Genomic DNA, 16088 nt, shown 5'->3' with positions numbered 1-16088 from the left:
TAAACCTCAAGGCCTGCCATTCACCATGCCCTTTGCCCCATGGAACCTGTACCTGTCCTTCATCTGGTTCAAACCATGGCTTTTGGCACTTGGATCCTGTTGCACCTCTCCCTTCTAGTTAAGTGCAAACAGACTGCTTTGAAAATGAGGATAGGAGTAGGTTGGTTTGGTTTGCCAGATGAGGTCATCACTGAAATCTTATGTTTGACTTGTTTTCCACCAAAAAAGGAGATAAAGGAAAAACAGTAATAGAATTCGTGAAATGTTTCTTTTTGCAAAGTTTCTTCTACATCCCCAGTGTCCTATAGGGCCCAATTTTCACAGGCACTGGATTTCGTCCTCATCTTTAAAATACATTTTGATATATTAATGCGCTAAGTTCCTGGGTCTTTGTCATACTCTGAAAATAAAAACAGCCTGTCCTGGGATGTCAAGTCTCTTGTGCATAAGAATCAAATGGAAATAGCTGTCTTTGCCATATAAATTGTACTGATTTTTATTAGCCACTTTCAGAATGAATAAATATAACACAGAATAGGAGGAAGTATTCTTTAAGACTAGACAGGACTTGAATACTTAATGTAAAAAACCCAAACAACTAAGACACGCGAGCGAGGAGAAAAATATTCTCCAGCCCATCATAAAGAAGCCAAAAAGTGAAAGGGCACAAGCCCAATTTATTTTTTTCTCTTCAGGTCACCTTGAAATACCCTGGAAGGCTCTTTGCGTGATTCCACCATTTGGTGATGAAAAAGGTTGTTGGCTAAGAAGCCTGTATTGGAATCACTCTAGGGTGTGCGTCTTACTGCAGTCATTTTGCAGCTACGTTTTCTCTTGTATTATAAAAATGTTGGGCAGGCTTTTGTTTTTAATTTTCTTCAGGAAAATAACATTTTGTCTCTAAGCCTCTGGTATGCAGCATCTGGGTAATAACTCCAGGCTTGGGCTTTGCTGAGATGACAGCACCGTTAGAGCCATGAACATGCTTGGGAGTCTTGCTGAATCAGGGCCCCGAGATCACTCTGCTCTGGGTGATGGATGGCTGGGATCCTGCAGGAATTCAAAAGGCCAGATGTACCAGAGAGCTTTATATCCAAATGAATGATTGCTCGGCATGTGGTGCTGAAAGGGGTTGGTGGTTGGATACCCCGGGATGCCCTGTGGATGAGATCCCACCAGAGAGGCTGTGGCTGCCCACAGGCAGGAGGGGCTGCCGTGCGCATAGAGGTGCATCGAGCACAGAGCTACTGGACAAAATCTGCCTTTGCCAAATAAATATGCTCATTTGCTGCCAGAGCCCAGGTCCCCTGCAGTATGACAGGGAGGCTTGTTCAGATCTGTGGACACAGTTATTACCATCCCTTTTGATGGACATTACTGAAGAGGCCATGCAGGATGCTGCTACCACAGCGTTCCTTTACGAGCGGGACTCTGGGGATGAAATAATCTCTGACATGGCTTAATGCCTGACTCTGCGAGAGCTGTCCTAGCCAGGAGGCACCTGTAGTTAATGGCCAGGCTGTGACACCTGCAGAGGGAAGGGTTTGCAGAGGAAAACCCAAGGCTCGCTCTCCTGCTGGCATGCCATCCCTCTCTCCTGCTCCTTGCCAAAAGCTCAAGGTGAGCAGTAAATGACAGGCTGTCACAAAGAAGCCATTTGGCCAGCGCTTGCACGGTCCCGGCCAGCCCACAGCTCTTGCAGCAGTGCACAAATGAGCAAGTGGGATGAAATTCAGCTTTCTGCTGAGAGCACCAAGGCTTTTTGCGCTGCTGACACCTGGAGATGCAGCAGCGCTCACCACTCACCCTGGCCATCCCAGCTGGGGCTGTGTCACCACCGTGGGGTTTCAGTTGTGCCGTGGGCTTGTGTCAGCCCCTCCTGTGAATCACATTGGCTGGTTGGGGCCAGGCAGAAGCGTGGTCTGTGCACTCCCTGAAGTCCTGGGACTTTTCCCCGGGACATTTGTCATTGGAGAGAGGTCCCACGGTTGGAGCCTTTTGTCTGTAGTTTGGAAACGAGTAACTGGTGAAAGAGGAGGAGGGCAGGTTTGCAGGCAGCAAAGCCCCTCAGCAGAGCTAGCGTCTAACCTCGGTCCTGTGTCCACATCCCAGGTTCTCGATGAAGCCCTGAAGATTTGCAATTACATCTTCACCGTTATCTTTGTCCTGGAGTCTGTTTTCAAGCTTGTCGCCTTCGGGTTTCGCCGCTTCTTCCAAGACAGGTAACAAAAGCTCTGGCCTGTCCGTGGCGGCAACAGCAGATTTCTGGAGACAGCTGCCCAAATTCTGCGTCCTGGACCCCGATGCTTTTCCCAGTGATGTCAGTCTGACAAGTGTGAACACTTTTTTAGTGTGACTGATTGAAACCTGGGTAGGCGGAGGCTCGGGATGGGAGTTGGAGAAAGGATCGTGCATGCCAAGGAATGTGATTGCATGACTCTGGCCTTTGGGAGTGGACAAAATAGGAGCCAGGCTCACACCGAGCAGCTGGTTCTCTTCTCACAGCAGTTGTGTGTCCATGTAATCAAGAGGACCTGGTGAAGTGACAAAATTTATGCCGAAAGAAAGAATCTGGTCCTGAGTGGAAATGCAAGAGAAAAGGGACCGCTTTTTAAGCAGATGCCGAGCAGCAGATAAAATTGCTGCTTCTTCTAGATTGTCACTCTCTTAGCTCAGAAATACAGATTTTATGTCCTTGGTGAATCTTTCTCCTCCCATTTTTGACTCCTTCAATGGGAAAACCAAGACTGCTGGCACCAAGCAGGACTTGACACGATCCCTTCAGCAGCCGGGGATGGTTCCACCCCTCTCCCCATATTTCAGGTGTCTGTGCTGGGATTACGCCTCTCTCCGACCTGGCATGAATCCTTGGGGTCTTTTCTTCACCCAGTGTGATTTTTGTGCCAAGGACTGAACACAGGGTCCGATTCTTTCTAGTGCAGATCTCACGCTGAGGCCCACGAGTGCCATGTCTAGAAGTGCCCGGACAGATACCGCAGCATCTCCCCTGAGCTCTGCAGCCTCTGGGTAGAAAACTGCTCAGCTTTTGTTTCTCTTTCCCTTCAGTCAAGAATATCTTTGGAATTGGCTGATTTTCTAATGAGATGCATTAGTTATAATGATTTCATAACATAACTGCTTTTGTATGATACCCTCAGAAAAATGCTGCAGATTCATTTGAGTGCTGGAACCATTGAAATGACTGGAATTCAAGTGAAACAAGCTACCTCCCCTTGCCAGCTTCTTAGTAGATGTTAAACTTCATTTTGTGTTGTCTCCAGATGGAATCAATTAGATCTGGCAATTGTGCTGCTGTCTATCATGGGCATCACTTTGGAAGAGATCGAGGTGAACGCTTCGCTACCAATTAACCCTACTATTATCCGAATCATGAGGGTTCTCAGGATTGCTCGAGGTGAGGCGAATAAAGCAGAATTGCCTTGTGTTTGAGGTGCAAGGTCCCCTCTAGGAGAGAGTTAAACGTTGGGAAACGCTTCTGGGGCACATCCCCATCACAATGTGCATAGTTCTGGCATCAACAGCCTATAAACAAATAAAAGAACAATGAGGGAAAATACTTGTGAGGAGCCAAAAACTTGAGCCAACTGACCATGTGTTTCTATCTTAAGAGGACTTGAAGGCTGAGAGCTTAAAAATGAAGGAGAAATAGCTGTGGCTGTAACTTCCAGAGATGCACCTGGGAAAAATATGCCAGTCAAATCAAAGTCATCTCTAGCAGGGATTAGAGAACACAAGCTCGAGTATGTTGGCTTTAAAAGACAAGCATCTAATAAATTTAATTTCCCGTGGGACTTTACATCTCACCACTTGGTGACAAAGCGTGCCTCGTCACTCAGCATCCATCTGTCCCCTCAGACTTGTAACGACACGTACCCGAGTTGGGAAGCCAGCTTCTTCAGGGCCTGATTTTTCAGAACAGGGAGGTCTCAGGGCCGAATGATGAAGACATAAAATGTGAGTGCTCAGGCCCTTAGTAAAGTACTCCCAGGTCCTCCAAAGGGCAGTGTTGTGCTCTGAGGCATAATTGCTCTGATTGCAGCCCTCATCTAAGCAAAGAAAGAACTGGAGGAGAAATTAAATGCTGCTGTGTCTCAAGGGGGAAAAAAAAAGTGTTTTTCCTTCGCATTGGATCCCTTTCAGAATTAAAAATACATGTGGTTTCCAACTGGAAATGCAACCTTCTGGAAGAGATGTGTAAATCGGCTCCTCAGTGAATCATGTATGAAAGTGGGTAGCCTATGGAAGTGGGAAAGTGGCCCCAGGGCGGGGATAGTAACTGCTCACGGTAACCAAAGGAAGGAGGAGATCGGTCCAACACAGATAAAGTGGGGAAAGGAGGAGCCAGGCAGAACAGTAACACTTTCTCCAAGCCTCAACATAGGTGATGCTGCTGTTCACGGGATTTTAATAGTATCCAAGCAACCAAGAGTGATGTAAAAAGGCCAGGGACTATAGAAGCTAATGGAGAACACTTGACATGATTTCACATTTCTCTTTCTATAATCTGTGGCTCCTGGGAGAGGGACTGAGTTTGTGCCTCCGTGCTAACGCTGCCGTTACCATATTCCGAACGTGTTTTCCGCAGTGTTGAAGTTGCTGAAGATGGCTGTAGGGATGAGAGCCCTGTTGGACACCGTGATGCAAGCGCTGCCGCAGGTAACCCACTGCCATATCAAACCAGATCTCCTCTGGCCCAGAGCTAATTTCCTATTGCAGAGGAATGCTAATCGTTTTATCTTTACTGTCATTAGAGAATCACATTTCCCTTCTGAACCACAGTCTGAGATACAGTCCTCACATTGAGGTCATTTTTCCCCTGAAGCAATTTAAGTTTTGGATTAAAGAATACAGCAAGAAACAGGTCTGGAACAAAAAAATCAATGAATGTTCTTTTTTTTGTGTTTTTTTTCCCCCATTTCTTTTTCTCTTTCCAGGTGGGGAATCTGGGTCTTCTCTTCATGTTGTTGTTTTTCATATTTGCAGCTCTTGGAGTGGAGCTGTTTGGAGACCTTGGTGAGTCTTCCCATGCCGGTGGAAGGGGTGGGAGCGGTGTGTGAGCGGGGGTCTCACGGCTGTGCTTGGTCCCGCAGAGTGCGATGACACACACCCCTGCGAGGGGCTGGGACGGCACGCCACCTTCAGAAACTTTGGGATGGCCTTTCTGACTCTTTTCCGAGTATCCACAGGAGACAACTGGAACGGGATAATGAAGGTAAGAGACCAATGGAAAATGCGTATTGCCTATAATTGCTTAATTAGAAGCTGTCCACTCTGCTCCAGACTGGTAACGATACCCAGCCAGGACGCTCACATCCTGCAGTGAACCGGTCTCTTCGTTTGTGCACTGGGTAAATTCTCTAACATTTCTGTTCCCTCCTCCCAGCAATGCAATGTCTATGGTTGTAGACTCCTGGCATACTCCATAAATTCCTTTTTTTACCCTGAGAGGGTAGCTTAAAAAGAAGGGGAAAAAATGCAGGGAGTCATCTCTCAAGTAGCACAAGTTCACCTCAGTAACATGCATTGGTTTGATTTTTTTTCCTTAAAAGTCTTGTTGGTATTACTTTGGTGTTTTTTTTCCTGGGAAAACCCAGGTTTCTGAGAGAGAATCTCTCTTAGGGGAAAGCCATAAAGGCATGCTATTGTGAAAAAATCTAGTCTATGAATACACAGGGTGCTAGCTAGTCCAAAGGGATCACTTCTCTGACCATTTGTAGCCCATGGTGAGCGTTCGGTGGCCGAACTCTTAATGACAGGGTATGAACTTGAGGAAAGAGAGCCTGCAAGCCCAGCTCCTGTGGGATAGCTGATGGGTTGTAGCTGCACCCTGCTCTGCCCTGGATCTGTCTGTCTGCCACACTCTTGCGTATTTGGTCTCTAACCTAGTAAAACAGCCTTTCCTTTGGGAGCAGCAGGGTGTCGATGACTGTTGTCACACACCCCAAGGACGATTTCCTCTGAGTTTGCTTGTGGCAACTAACATAGAAAATGTAAGGTCTTACTGGCAAGTATTTTGCCATTCTAGACATCAAATTTTCCCAGTCTTCTCAGTTTTCTGCGTGAAGGGACATCCCATCGCAGCCAGATGACCAGCCAGCAGACCGAGGTCCATTCTGGAAACTCTTCACATCCCTCCATCGTTTCCCCCCTGTTTCCAGGACACGCTGCGAGACTGTGACCAGGAGTCCACCTGCTACAACACCGTCATTTCACCCATCTACTTCGTCTCCTTCGTGCTGACAGCCCAGTTTGTCCTGGTGAACGTGGTGATCGCAGTGCTCATGAAGCACTTGGAGGAGAGCAACAAGGAGGCTAAAGAGGAGGCAGAACTTGAAGCAGAACTGGAGATGGAAATGAAGACAATCACCCCCGGCCAACACAGCCCCTCGGACATCTTTGCATGGACAGGCAGCACCAGTGGAGAGAGACCTGAGAGCCCCCGAGGAAGTACCAATCCCATGCAAATCAAGGTGGATTCTCAGCTCTCATTAGTTTACCGTATGGTGAGAATCTCAGTTGGAGGGTGAAGAGGGCTTGACCTGCATATTTGCTAGGGGAGGACATGCACGAGTCGGTAATGAAGGAGTGGGTGTACCGTACGTCCAGGGCTTGTATTCCTCATCGTCTGCTGACTGATTGTTGCGTAGTGTGGGAACCGATGCTCCAAGGAATAGACCTTAGACAGGTCTCCAGACCACCTTGATGCATCTGTTTGGAGATGGAGAGCTTTGCAATTTGTTCTGGAGATGAGCCCAAGCCACCAAGTTCAGAGCGAGCTCCAAATACGCTCTTCTCCACAGTTTGGGTTAGGCCCTTTCTGATAGCAAAATCATGAGCATAATATGTTTGCTCTTTCTAATGCAGACCATGAACCACAATATAAAAGAGGAATAAAACTTGGCTAATCTTTGCTTAAGTAGTAAATTTGGTTTATGTAACCTCAGCTTAAAATCCATCCCCCCAATCAAGCTTGTAAGAAAAGATTATTTTAACAATAGAATAATCCAGAGGGGACTCAAACCTGAGCTCACCAGAACTGGTGGCAAAACTCCCACCAGCAGGAGCAGTGCCGGAGCAGGGCCATGATGTGGTAGCTGCTACGAGCTCTCTCTAAAGCACAGTTTCTGGATGAAGACTCAGTTTGAGGAAAGAGAGAGGTGAGGTCAAGATCCAGACAGGTCCTTCGGGAGGGAACTGAACTGGAATTATGAAAGAAAAATGGTCCAGCCTTTTTTTAGTCTTAGCTGATTGCAAATTGGGTTAAACTCTACACAGACCTCATTAGCTTTTATTACATCATGATTTCACAACAGCGTATCTTGGCCTCTGCCTGGGGTGGACTAATGAGTATTCTAATGCATGAAAAAGTCATTTATGATCTTTAGTCCAAGGGTGAAAAGGAGTAAATCCCTGCTTCAGCTTTGTTTCAAGCTACTGGAAGTTTCTGGTGCCATTAGGAGTCACTGATGTCTGAGCTGGAGTCCAAAGCTGCTCTTTGGCACAGGAAAAAGGCGTTCAGGGCAGTATGGGGAAATCCAGACTCACTACATCTTCTAGGAAGAAACAACACGTCCCAGCTGTTGCTGTACATGCTAAGCAGAGTACTGGCAAACTGTCCTCAGCACTATTGTCCTGCATCAGTACTCACGCTGGCAAAATGAGAAATTGCAGAATTGCAAGGCAAATGAGTGGGAAGGATACCCTCAGCTCTTCAGCCTGATAAACTGCCCTCTGTGAAGGTGGCTTTGGAAAGGGCTTATTCTAGTCATAATCTCCAGAGCATGTTTCTTGCTCTTTCACTCAAACAGAAGCCTCAAAAACCTCCAGGAGGTTTTATTCTGACTATTTATTCTCCCAGCCAAATCTTCAGGACAAATCTGATGCTTGAGCATGATAGCAGAGGAATACAATTCCCAGGACAGGACCCTGCAAGGACACGTGGTCAGCATGCTCTTTTGCTTGCCTGTTCCTCAGGATTTTTGCACTGTGTGCCGTTTGACTGTAACGACGGTCCTCATTTCATTGTATGTAGTAGGCATTCCCAACATGAAAGGTGCACCCCTTAAATTGCTCCGATGCTGCCTGCAAAAGCCAGACCGTGCTCTGTATAACCTCCCGTTGTCTGTGCTGTGGCCAGCTGGTTGGAAGTCAGCCAGGGCAACTGAGGCACCTCAACCCGTGTCTGGCACATGACTTAGTGACCTGACGTGTGTCCATCCTGGGCATCTGCAGCTTTCATGGACAGGATGCTCAGCTTCTCTTGAAGTTATTTTATGTGCCCTGTGGATATGGATTTAGGTGTCAAGTATTAGGTCCTCTTGCTCAAAAGTGTGGACAATGGGTATAGAAACCTCACAGCAGTAGCGTCCTGTAGACGTTCACAGCACCAAGCATCAAGGTGCGGCTGTACCAGCCCCGTTATACAGCTCAGATCCCAGGAGTAACCGGTCATGTTTGTTGAGAGCAAGAATTGTCCCCAAGAAGGGCCCTGAGCGGGAGCACCACAGTCCCGGGGCAGCCGGTGTTGGCCCCATCTCTAGTAATGTCTGAGAAAGCTGTCACTGCTCACCGTGATATTACTGCACTGTTCTCTCTCCTCTCCTGCCTCACCTCTCCTGTCCCGTTGTTTCTGTTACTGCCATTCTCCCTGAACATTTCCATCTCTTTTTTTTTGCCCACCCTTCTATTCTGTTTATTTTTCCCTTTGGTTTGTTGGGTTTTATACACTGTCCTTTTCTCTCTCTGTCTCTGTCCCTCACTTTCTCTCTCTTTTTGGCTCGCTCTGTCTTTCTGCATGCTATACACCACCCCTCCTAGGAAAGGCACTTGTTTGATACCATATCACTGCTGATCCAGGAATCTCTGGAAGGAGAGCTGAAGCTGATGGACAACCTGTCAGGCTCTGTGTGCCATCATTATGCCCTCCCAGCTCCTGAATATTACAACTCTGAGAACCAGGTTAATATTCCTAATTTCCTGCGAAGTCTCCATCCAAACTCGATTTGACCGAGACCTTTAATAGACAGTTGAAGTTCTTTATGTAATGTAGTCACAGGGATTTTGAAGCCTAAGTCATTTTGGCTTTTTCTGTGGGAGTTGAGATAATATCTTGGTTTATGATGTTGTTTATCAATGCAAGAGGGTAAGTACAGGCTCTGGGTTTCCCTCTTCAACACAGTAAGAAGTTTTTCACTGGGATTTTTCATGAGTGCTGTAGGGAAGATGTACAAAATCCCATCTCCATCCTTCAGTGGGGTTCTCGTATCCTTGCTCCCAGCCAGGGCTCCACAGCGATGTCAGGACAGGGCTGCAGAGCCTGGAGTAGGGTGTGAGGTTTTCCCAGAGCAGAGCCTGAGCTGGTGGGGATCATAAACTGGTGTCTACATTTTGTGCCTATGTACACTGCATGAAAATCCAGTTTCGAATGGTTTTCCTGAAGAGGCTTCTTGCAAGTGGGTCATTGTAAACTAGATCTTCATCTCTGATAAAAACTGAATTTAGAAGGCAAGGCAGCCCTTAATGATGTTCTTAAGTAATTGTGTGCTCCAGTGCTTTCTCGAACAAGGGCTGTAATACTTGTTTGAAATTAGTTCATTTACTTCTTAGAATAAAATACCTGCTTTCTCAAGCATGTTATTCTATAGAGCAAATATTTTCCCTAAATCACAGCAGTGACCATAATAATAATTCAAGCATACCTATTTTTTCCTGCAGTTGGAATTGAGTAAGTTCCATATTTCTTGATCTATTTTTTTTTTCCTTTCTGGCTAAAAATAACAGAAATTTTCTTGTTAAATCAGTGTGCTTATTTATGAGCTCACTGACACTCCAAATTATCCAACACGATGGTTCATTAGAGGAAAGGAACAGGCTTAGGTAAAATGAAATCCTACTGCAGATCTTTATATAGCGGGGTAACCTGTCTCGCTCTGATTGCTGCGTATCGCTTCCCAGGTTGAGGGCTGCTAAGCTATAGGAAGTGGTTGCCTCTAAGAATTGCTGGAGGAAAAGAGACGGTAGTTTTGGCAGGGCAGGCAGAGGGTCAGTATGAAACTCGGTGAGAGCTGGTTGGAAATTTTTTCGTCACAACATTTTTCACCAGAAAGCGCTGCTGCAGCAAAAACATGGTTTTGTTTTGACATTTTTGTAATGAAAAAGTGTAGCGTTCCAGTTTGAAATGGCTTTTACTTTTAAAGTTGAAGCTGTTTTATCCCCCCCGTAATTAAAATCTGTATAAATCAGTTGAATGTTTCCAACAAAATGTTTTGACGGCTTCAAACTCAATTTTAGGAGAGGGGAGGCTGAACGGGGGTGATGTTTTGTTTACATTTTGGCTTTTCTGTTCGCACTATTTGTCATGTTCTCGGGCAAGTCAGGAATTTAGAGCAGCGCTGCGACTTGCTGAAAGCAACCTGATTAATGGCAGCTCCCAGCAGCGCAGCTCCATCAGGCAGGAGCTGCTGGTGTCCACCACGCTCCGGCGCAGCCCGGGCTCCGGTCGGTGGGTCCCCGTTAGGGATGACCGTCCTTGTGCTGGCAGCCTTTGCAGCGATGCTTTTTGGGGAGCCTCGTGTGAAATCAGGAGCTACTCCAAAGCCTCTCTCTTATCCGTTGCCAGTGGATGACTGTGTTGAAGGAGATATCAAGCCCAAGGTTAGATGAGAGGAGCCCGACCCTCTTACTTATCTCAGCTGAAGTTTTGAGCCTGTCAAGGTTCACTCATCGCTGGGTTTATTTCACCCCGCTGATGCCATTTCTAAGAGTGAGAAAATCCAGCCCTTTGACAACTTAAATGCAGCAGATCTGGGCCTCTGTGGTTTCTCTTGGAAGACATATTGCTGTTGAAAGACTTTTCAAGCATAGAGGATAGGAATAAAAAACGCACGGTGGGAAATGAAAAGGGAGAACCTGGGACTTGTCCAGAGCAGGAGGCCCCTGCAAGCGTGAGCCAGGTCTGCAGGCTGCCCGGTGAAGTGCTCTGCCCAGTGCCGTGGGCACCAGGCTCCGACACGCACCCGGGGTGGGAGTTTGGGGAGGGCTGAGCCTGCTCTTCAGGGCAGACATCGCTCCTCGCCGTGCCTGGCAGCAAGGACGCTGCTCTCGGGGCAATGCTGCAGTAGCCTTTTTCCCCCTTCGTCTCCAAAACCTGGATCTTTCACATCTCTTATAACAAGAGCTCTGCGTCTAGGGAGAGGGCTTCATCAATGCTTTGAGAAAGATTTTTATCAATTACCCGAATGCCTTCAGTGGGGATGCGTCCGTGCCAGACGCGTCGGTGCAGCGTCGCTGCGGCCGTGCAGCACCTATTCCCAGCTCAGCTTTGCTCGCAGCCGGGGGAGGCTGTTGGGGCCGGGGCCAGGGTGGCATTTTGGGGGCTGGAAGATGCAGGTGGTTCTTTTAGCAGGACAGTTATCGGTGCTCACCCAGCACTGGAGGCTCTTTGGCAGGCCAAGAGCCACTGAAGTCACCAGAAGGGTGTTCGCTGACCTTTCCAGACTTTGAATGAAGCCTTACATTTCTCCCTGTCCCTGATTAGCTGTTAGGAAGTTAATTACAGTCCCAAATGCCTCTCGGGGAGGGGGAGGTCCCCGGACCCTCCCTGGAGTGCAGGGAAAGGCATGCCCCATACCCCACCTGCAAAATTATTTTGGTGTTGGGGAATCTTTGCAGACTCAACCAGATGAGCTTAGAGACCAAGAAAACAGCATCATTATTGGGTCAGAACCACTTCAGAGAAGTGGGAAGATCTTGAAACCTTTTGTATTTTATCATAGCCAGGAGGATAAATATTTCTAGTATGAAAGTAATGTTACTTTTGCTTCTTCATCTAGACAGGAGAACAGCAAAATACAATGCTAGCATTAGTGTATGGTTTTAAACTCCCTCCCAGACCATTGGTAAGCATTTAAGTATGAACGTCCCACTCTTTTTTACATTTCTTTGTGATATTTAATTTCTTTAATGTTCTGTCCCTGGTAAGAATGTGCATGATGTGGCTTCTCCCACTGCAGGGATATTGCTTTAGTGTCTGGAAGTATTTAGTTTATGATACTTTTTTTTTCTTTTCCAAAAGATTTGTGTCCTGGTTTCTTATGCTTAATCATCTCTCCCTTTAGATCCCTCTAGCTGAGATGGAGGCTCTGTCTCTGGCGTCAGATATTCTCTCTGAAAAGTCCTGGTCCTTAGCTCTGACGGATGACTCTTTTCCTGATGATACTAACACACACTTACTTAATGCTCTGGAAAGCAATGTACATACACTGGTCACTGTATAGTCTGATGTTTACAGGGTTCGAAATACTGCTTCCAGCTCTCTACACCTGCCTAATGGCATTTTCACCTCAAGCCCATTTCCAGATAGCACCAGTCCTTCTCCTGAACAGGACATTGTCCTCAATGCCATTAGGTCCTGGGATGTTGTCATGCCTGTCCACAGACATGGCTCCTTGCAAGGAACAAGTATTTATTTCTGTTTTTCCTTTGGCATCTTACGTAGAAAACAATATGTTTTCTACAAGCAAAATAAATAGTAAAAAAATGCTTTGGAAAGCGTCAAGTTTGAAATTTCCTCCCCATCTGAAACAAATCAGTGATGCTGCATGGAAGAGACACCCATGAGCTAATGACTCATGTGTCCTCTGCTGAGGGGTCATCTACAACCCTTTGGTTTGTAATGGATTTTTGTCTTGATGAACACAGGCACCACAAGGCTTTTTGCATGATTGGTGCCAGACTGTTTATTTTACAAATATCAGATGGGGATCTCTCCGAGATGTTGCTTGTTTTGTGAATTCCTACTAGCAGTCATCCCGCTGAAAAAAAAAAAAAAAAATTGGACTATTTTGTGTCTTTTTGAATGAAGTAACCAGTATTTTGAACCCTGCCTTAACCATCTCCTCTTTGAAACATTAGACATTTTTAGCTGTGTAGCGGTCAAGTGCTTTCTTTCTGCTGTACAACAGACATAACTCCTTTTCCAACATTTTTGGATCGTCCTTGTTTTCTTTGTTGTTGTTCATGTACCTGCCTTTGGATGTTTGTGTTGTTGATAGATCTTCTGCCATTCTAGTCCATTGTCATCCTAATTAGCACTTATTTGGGAGCCATCTTTTAAACCGTGACGGTATTTCCCATCATGCTTCATGGCATCACGTGCAAAAGATTTTGTAAGCTCCATTTAACATTTTGTATGGCACATTTTATTTCAAAATTGGTCTGGAGAGCTGGACTGAGGAGAGGGCTCTTCTAGTGTTGAATCAGATTAGACAAACCTGTTTGACAGCATAGCGAAGTCTCAAGGGCATAGCCAAGAGAGATGGTTTTTCTCCCCCCAAAAAAGCGAAACCATGCTGAACAAAGTGTTTTGTGCATTTGTGTCAACACCAACAAAGCGTTTTGGTCAAAACAGTTTTCCAAACTCCAGAAAAACTGAAAGCTTTCATTGAAATGTTTTCTAAATGTAATATTTCTGTACTTCATTTAGACAAAGCTTTAGCTGAAAAAAATCTCAGAATGTTTTGTTTGACTCGAAATAGATTTGGGTTGGGATTTGTTTTTCGTTCACGGAAAACTCAGATTTGATTTTCAGTCAAGCCAAAACAACATGTTTTTCAAAACTACCAGTGAACCAAAAAGTCACGTGCTCCCAGTGCTCTGTTTGTGAGCTGGACTCAGAAGATCATTTTGCAGCCATTTTAAATGGTTTTCATGAAGTTCACTCATGAGATTTCCTCCAAGCTGACCAGAAAGTGGAAATGAGCCTGCTGTGGTATTGGATCCTGTCAATGAACCTAAAGGTTCATTAAAGGTTGGGTTTGGACAGGATCTTGAATCCAAATTCTTGTGTTCAGCTCCAAATGGTTTTGAATTTGAAATCTTGGGTTTCAGGCCATCTTTTCTGCTTTAAGCTAAATAATATGAAAGCTAAATAGCATAAACACTTCTCGGAAGGGGAAGGCAGGGAGGAACAGAGAGATTCCCCAAACCCAGGTGTCAGGTTTACCAGCACAGGTTTCGCTCTCCTTCCCTGAGCTATATCAGGAGACTGCAGTCTCTCTTATCTAGGCTGTATCCAGGCTATATCCAAATTGGCAGGTTCCCGAGGACTGAAACTAATGCTGCATGACAGTGCAGATCTGTTTCCTTCATTAAATTTGCAACAGTGGTCTTCCTTTTTTTTCCTTTTCTTCTTTTTTCCTCTGTTTTTTTTTCCTTTTTGCAAATTCCTTTTAATCTCATCATGTCTCTTGTGCAAATGAAATGCCATAGTGAAATTTTGTTTTTATGACTGAAGGATAAAATTGGGAAAAAATCTCACTTTTGATTGCAGAAAACCTGTAATGCACTGAGTGAAGGGAAGATTCGTCAGAAAATAAGATCTAAAGTTTTCAAAAAAAGATCAGCAATAGACTGTATCGGACTACAGTGTCACATCTTATTTCTGTGTTTTTCAATGGAGAGCTTTTAAAGATTAAATAATTCTTTCATTAGACATATCCAGGGGAATTGACTTTGCTTCCATTTTTGCTAACACTGTCCAACAAAATAACACCCAAGAATATTACTGGAATGGAGATATTTCCTTATGAAATCAGACCTGAATCCACCTCATTTGATATTGCCTCTGGTGCTGCCCATTCCAGGAGACTCTTTGGCTGTAAAAACTCCACAGTCAACATACGTACAATAACCCTCGCTTGCATTAGATCCCTTCTAATTAGAGAATGGCTTTAACCCTGAAGCAGTAGTTTAGATATCCCTTTCAATAAAATGGGTTTAGTTATTCATTAGGTGAGAAGAAAAACCAATAAAATTGAGCTAGGAGCCAGAATAGAGAATATTTTCTGTAAACTAGTTTTTGTATTCATTTTATTTCTTTTATTGTTAGCAGAGGAAACTACTCACCTTTGCAAAAGTCTGACTTGCTGATGAGGACACGTAGAGAGAGTTTTTACTGTTATTGCAGAGGATGAAGTTATGCAAAGCATGCAACCTTTGCTGGCCTTGAGGCATGATGCCTTCTTTGCATACCCCTGAAATAGTCATGGTTTATTCCTACAGTGTTGCTTCCTCCGTTTCTGTGGCCCATTCTGTGTGACAGTTTATTGACGATACCAAAGGAGGGGTATAGCTTCCTGGTAGATCCATTCATGCAACTTGTACGTACTGACGATGTGCATGCCCATCGTGCCATACTGATTGCAATGGCTGTCGCTAGCGTTTCTGGGCACTTCTCCTCTTCCCACCCCATGATGTCTTCCCTCCTCACCTTTTTTTTCCCCGTAGGCTGTTCTCCGCTCCAAAGATGACACGCTGACTCTGTCTCCCAGCAAGGACTTGCTGAGCGTGAGAAAGCCTTCGGTGGGGCGCACCCACTCTTTGCCAAATGACAGCTACATGTTCCAGCCACCGTACTCCGGCCCCTGCCCTGCCTCCCTGGGTGAGAGGAATCCGGCACATCACAAGTCCCAGTCAGGTACACATCGGTCAGCTGGGACAAGAGCAGGGTTTTCTAATGTGGCAGTAGCTGGGATTTTCCAAGCTAATCAATAGGAGGCAGCGAATTGCCCTCGGTTTCCAGTGAGGTGTCTGTGTCCAGACCTGTGGAATGGCTTTGCAAAGGCCCTCTACAACTTGCAAAGACCCTCCACCACTTGCAAAGACTCTCCACCACCTACAAAGTCCAGACTGTTAAAGATAACTCCTTTCCTCTGAGCTTTTTGGCAATGCGACAGTGAGCAGTTGGCCTGGCTCAATGCTGATCGTCCCCCTGCCTGGTTCCCCGAGGATCACAGTCCATACAGCCTGGGCTAGCTGTGGAATGGAGTGAAAATCCCAGCATAAAAATATTTCGTCGTGTCTGGTTTTTTGCAGCAGTACCTATTCTAGCAGGTTTTGGAAGCTCCATACAGGAACATCTGTGGAAGAAGGGAAAATGGTGTCTCTAAATGCCTGTAAAATGAACATAAGTGGGCTGAATTGAGGGAGATCTCAGTGTGAGAGGAATGGAAAAATGAGAGAGTGTAGAATTGTCCTTCCCAGTGTGCCTGGCTGGGATATATGGCCAG

The 16088-nt window shown here is 45.7% G+C and overlaps 1 protein-coding gene across 18 annotated transcripts in view; it reads left to right on the top strand.

The window, feature by feature from the left end:
- CACNA1G (calcium voltage-gated channel subunit alpha1 G) overlaps positions 1-16088 on the top strand; it is a 154131-nt gene that overhangs the window by 127691 nt on the left and 10352 nt on the right. For 15 of the 18 annotated variants that reach the window (XM_075441252.1, XM_075441250.1, XM_075441251.1 and 12 more), the window contains 7 exons: positions 2113-2222; positions 3282-3415; positions 4607-4677; positions 4956-5034; positions 5112-5233; positions 6180-6524; positions 15307-15496. In XM_075441252.1, coding sequence (XP_075297367.1) covers positions 2113-2222; positions 3282-3415; positions 4607-4677; positions 4956-5034; positions 5112-5233; positions 6180-6524; positions 15307-15496 — 1051 coding nt within the window. Of the gene's footprint in view, positions 1-2112; positions 2223-3281; positions 3416-4606; positions 4678-4955; positions 5035-5111; positions 5234-6179; positions 6525-8838; positions 9224-15306; positions 15497-16088 lie in introns of those variants that run through there. The other 3 variants (XM_075441256.1, XM_075441242.1, XM_075441254.1) reach the window with 3 other exon arrangements.

This window comes from Opisthocomus hoazin, chromosome 21 (genome assembly GCF_030867145.1).
Source record: "Opisthocomus hoazin isolate bOpiHoa1 chromosome 21, bOpiHoa1.hap1, whole genome shotgun sequence".
Taxonomy (NCBI): Eukaryota; Metazoa; Chordata; class Aves; order Opisthocomiformes; family Opisthocomidae; genus Opisthocomus; species Opisthocomus hoazin.
The sequence above is the reverse complement of the archived record's forward strand: the minus strand, read 5'-3'. Positions and strand labels throughout refer to the sequence as shown.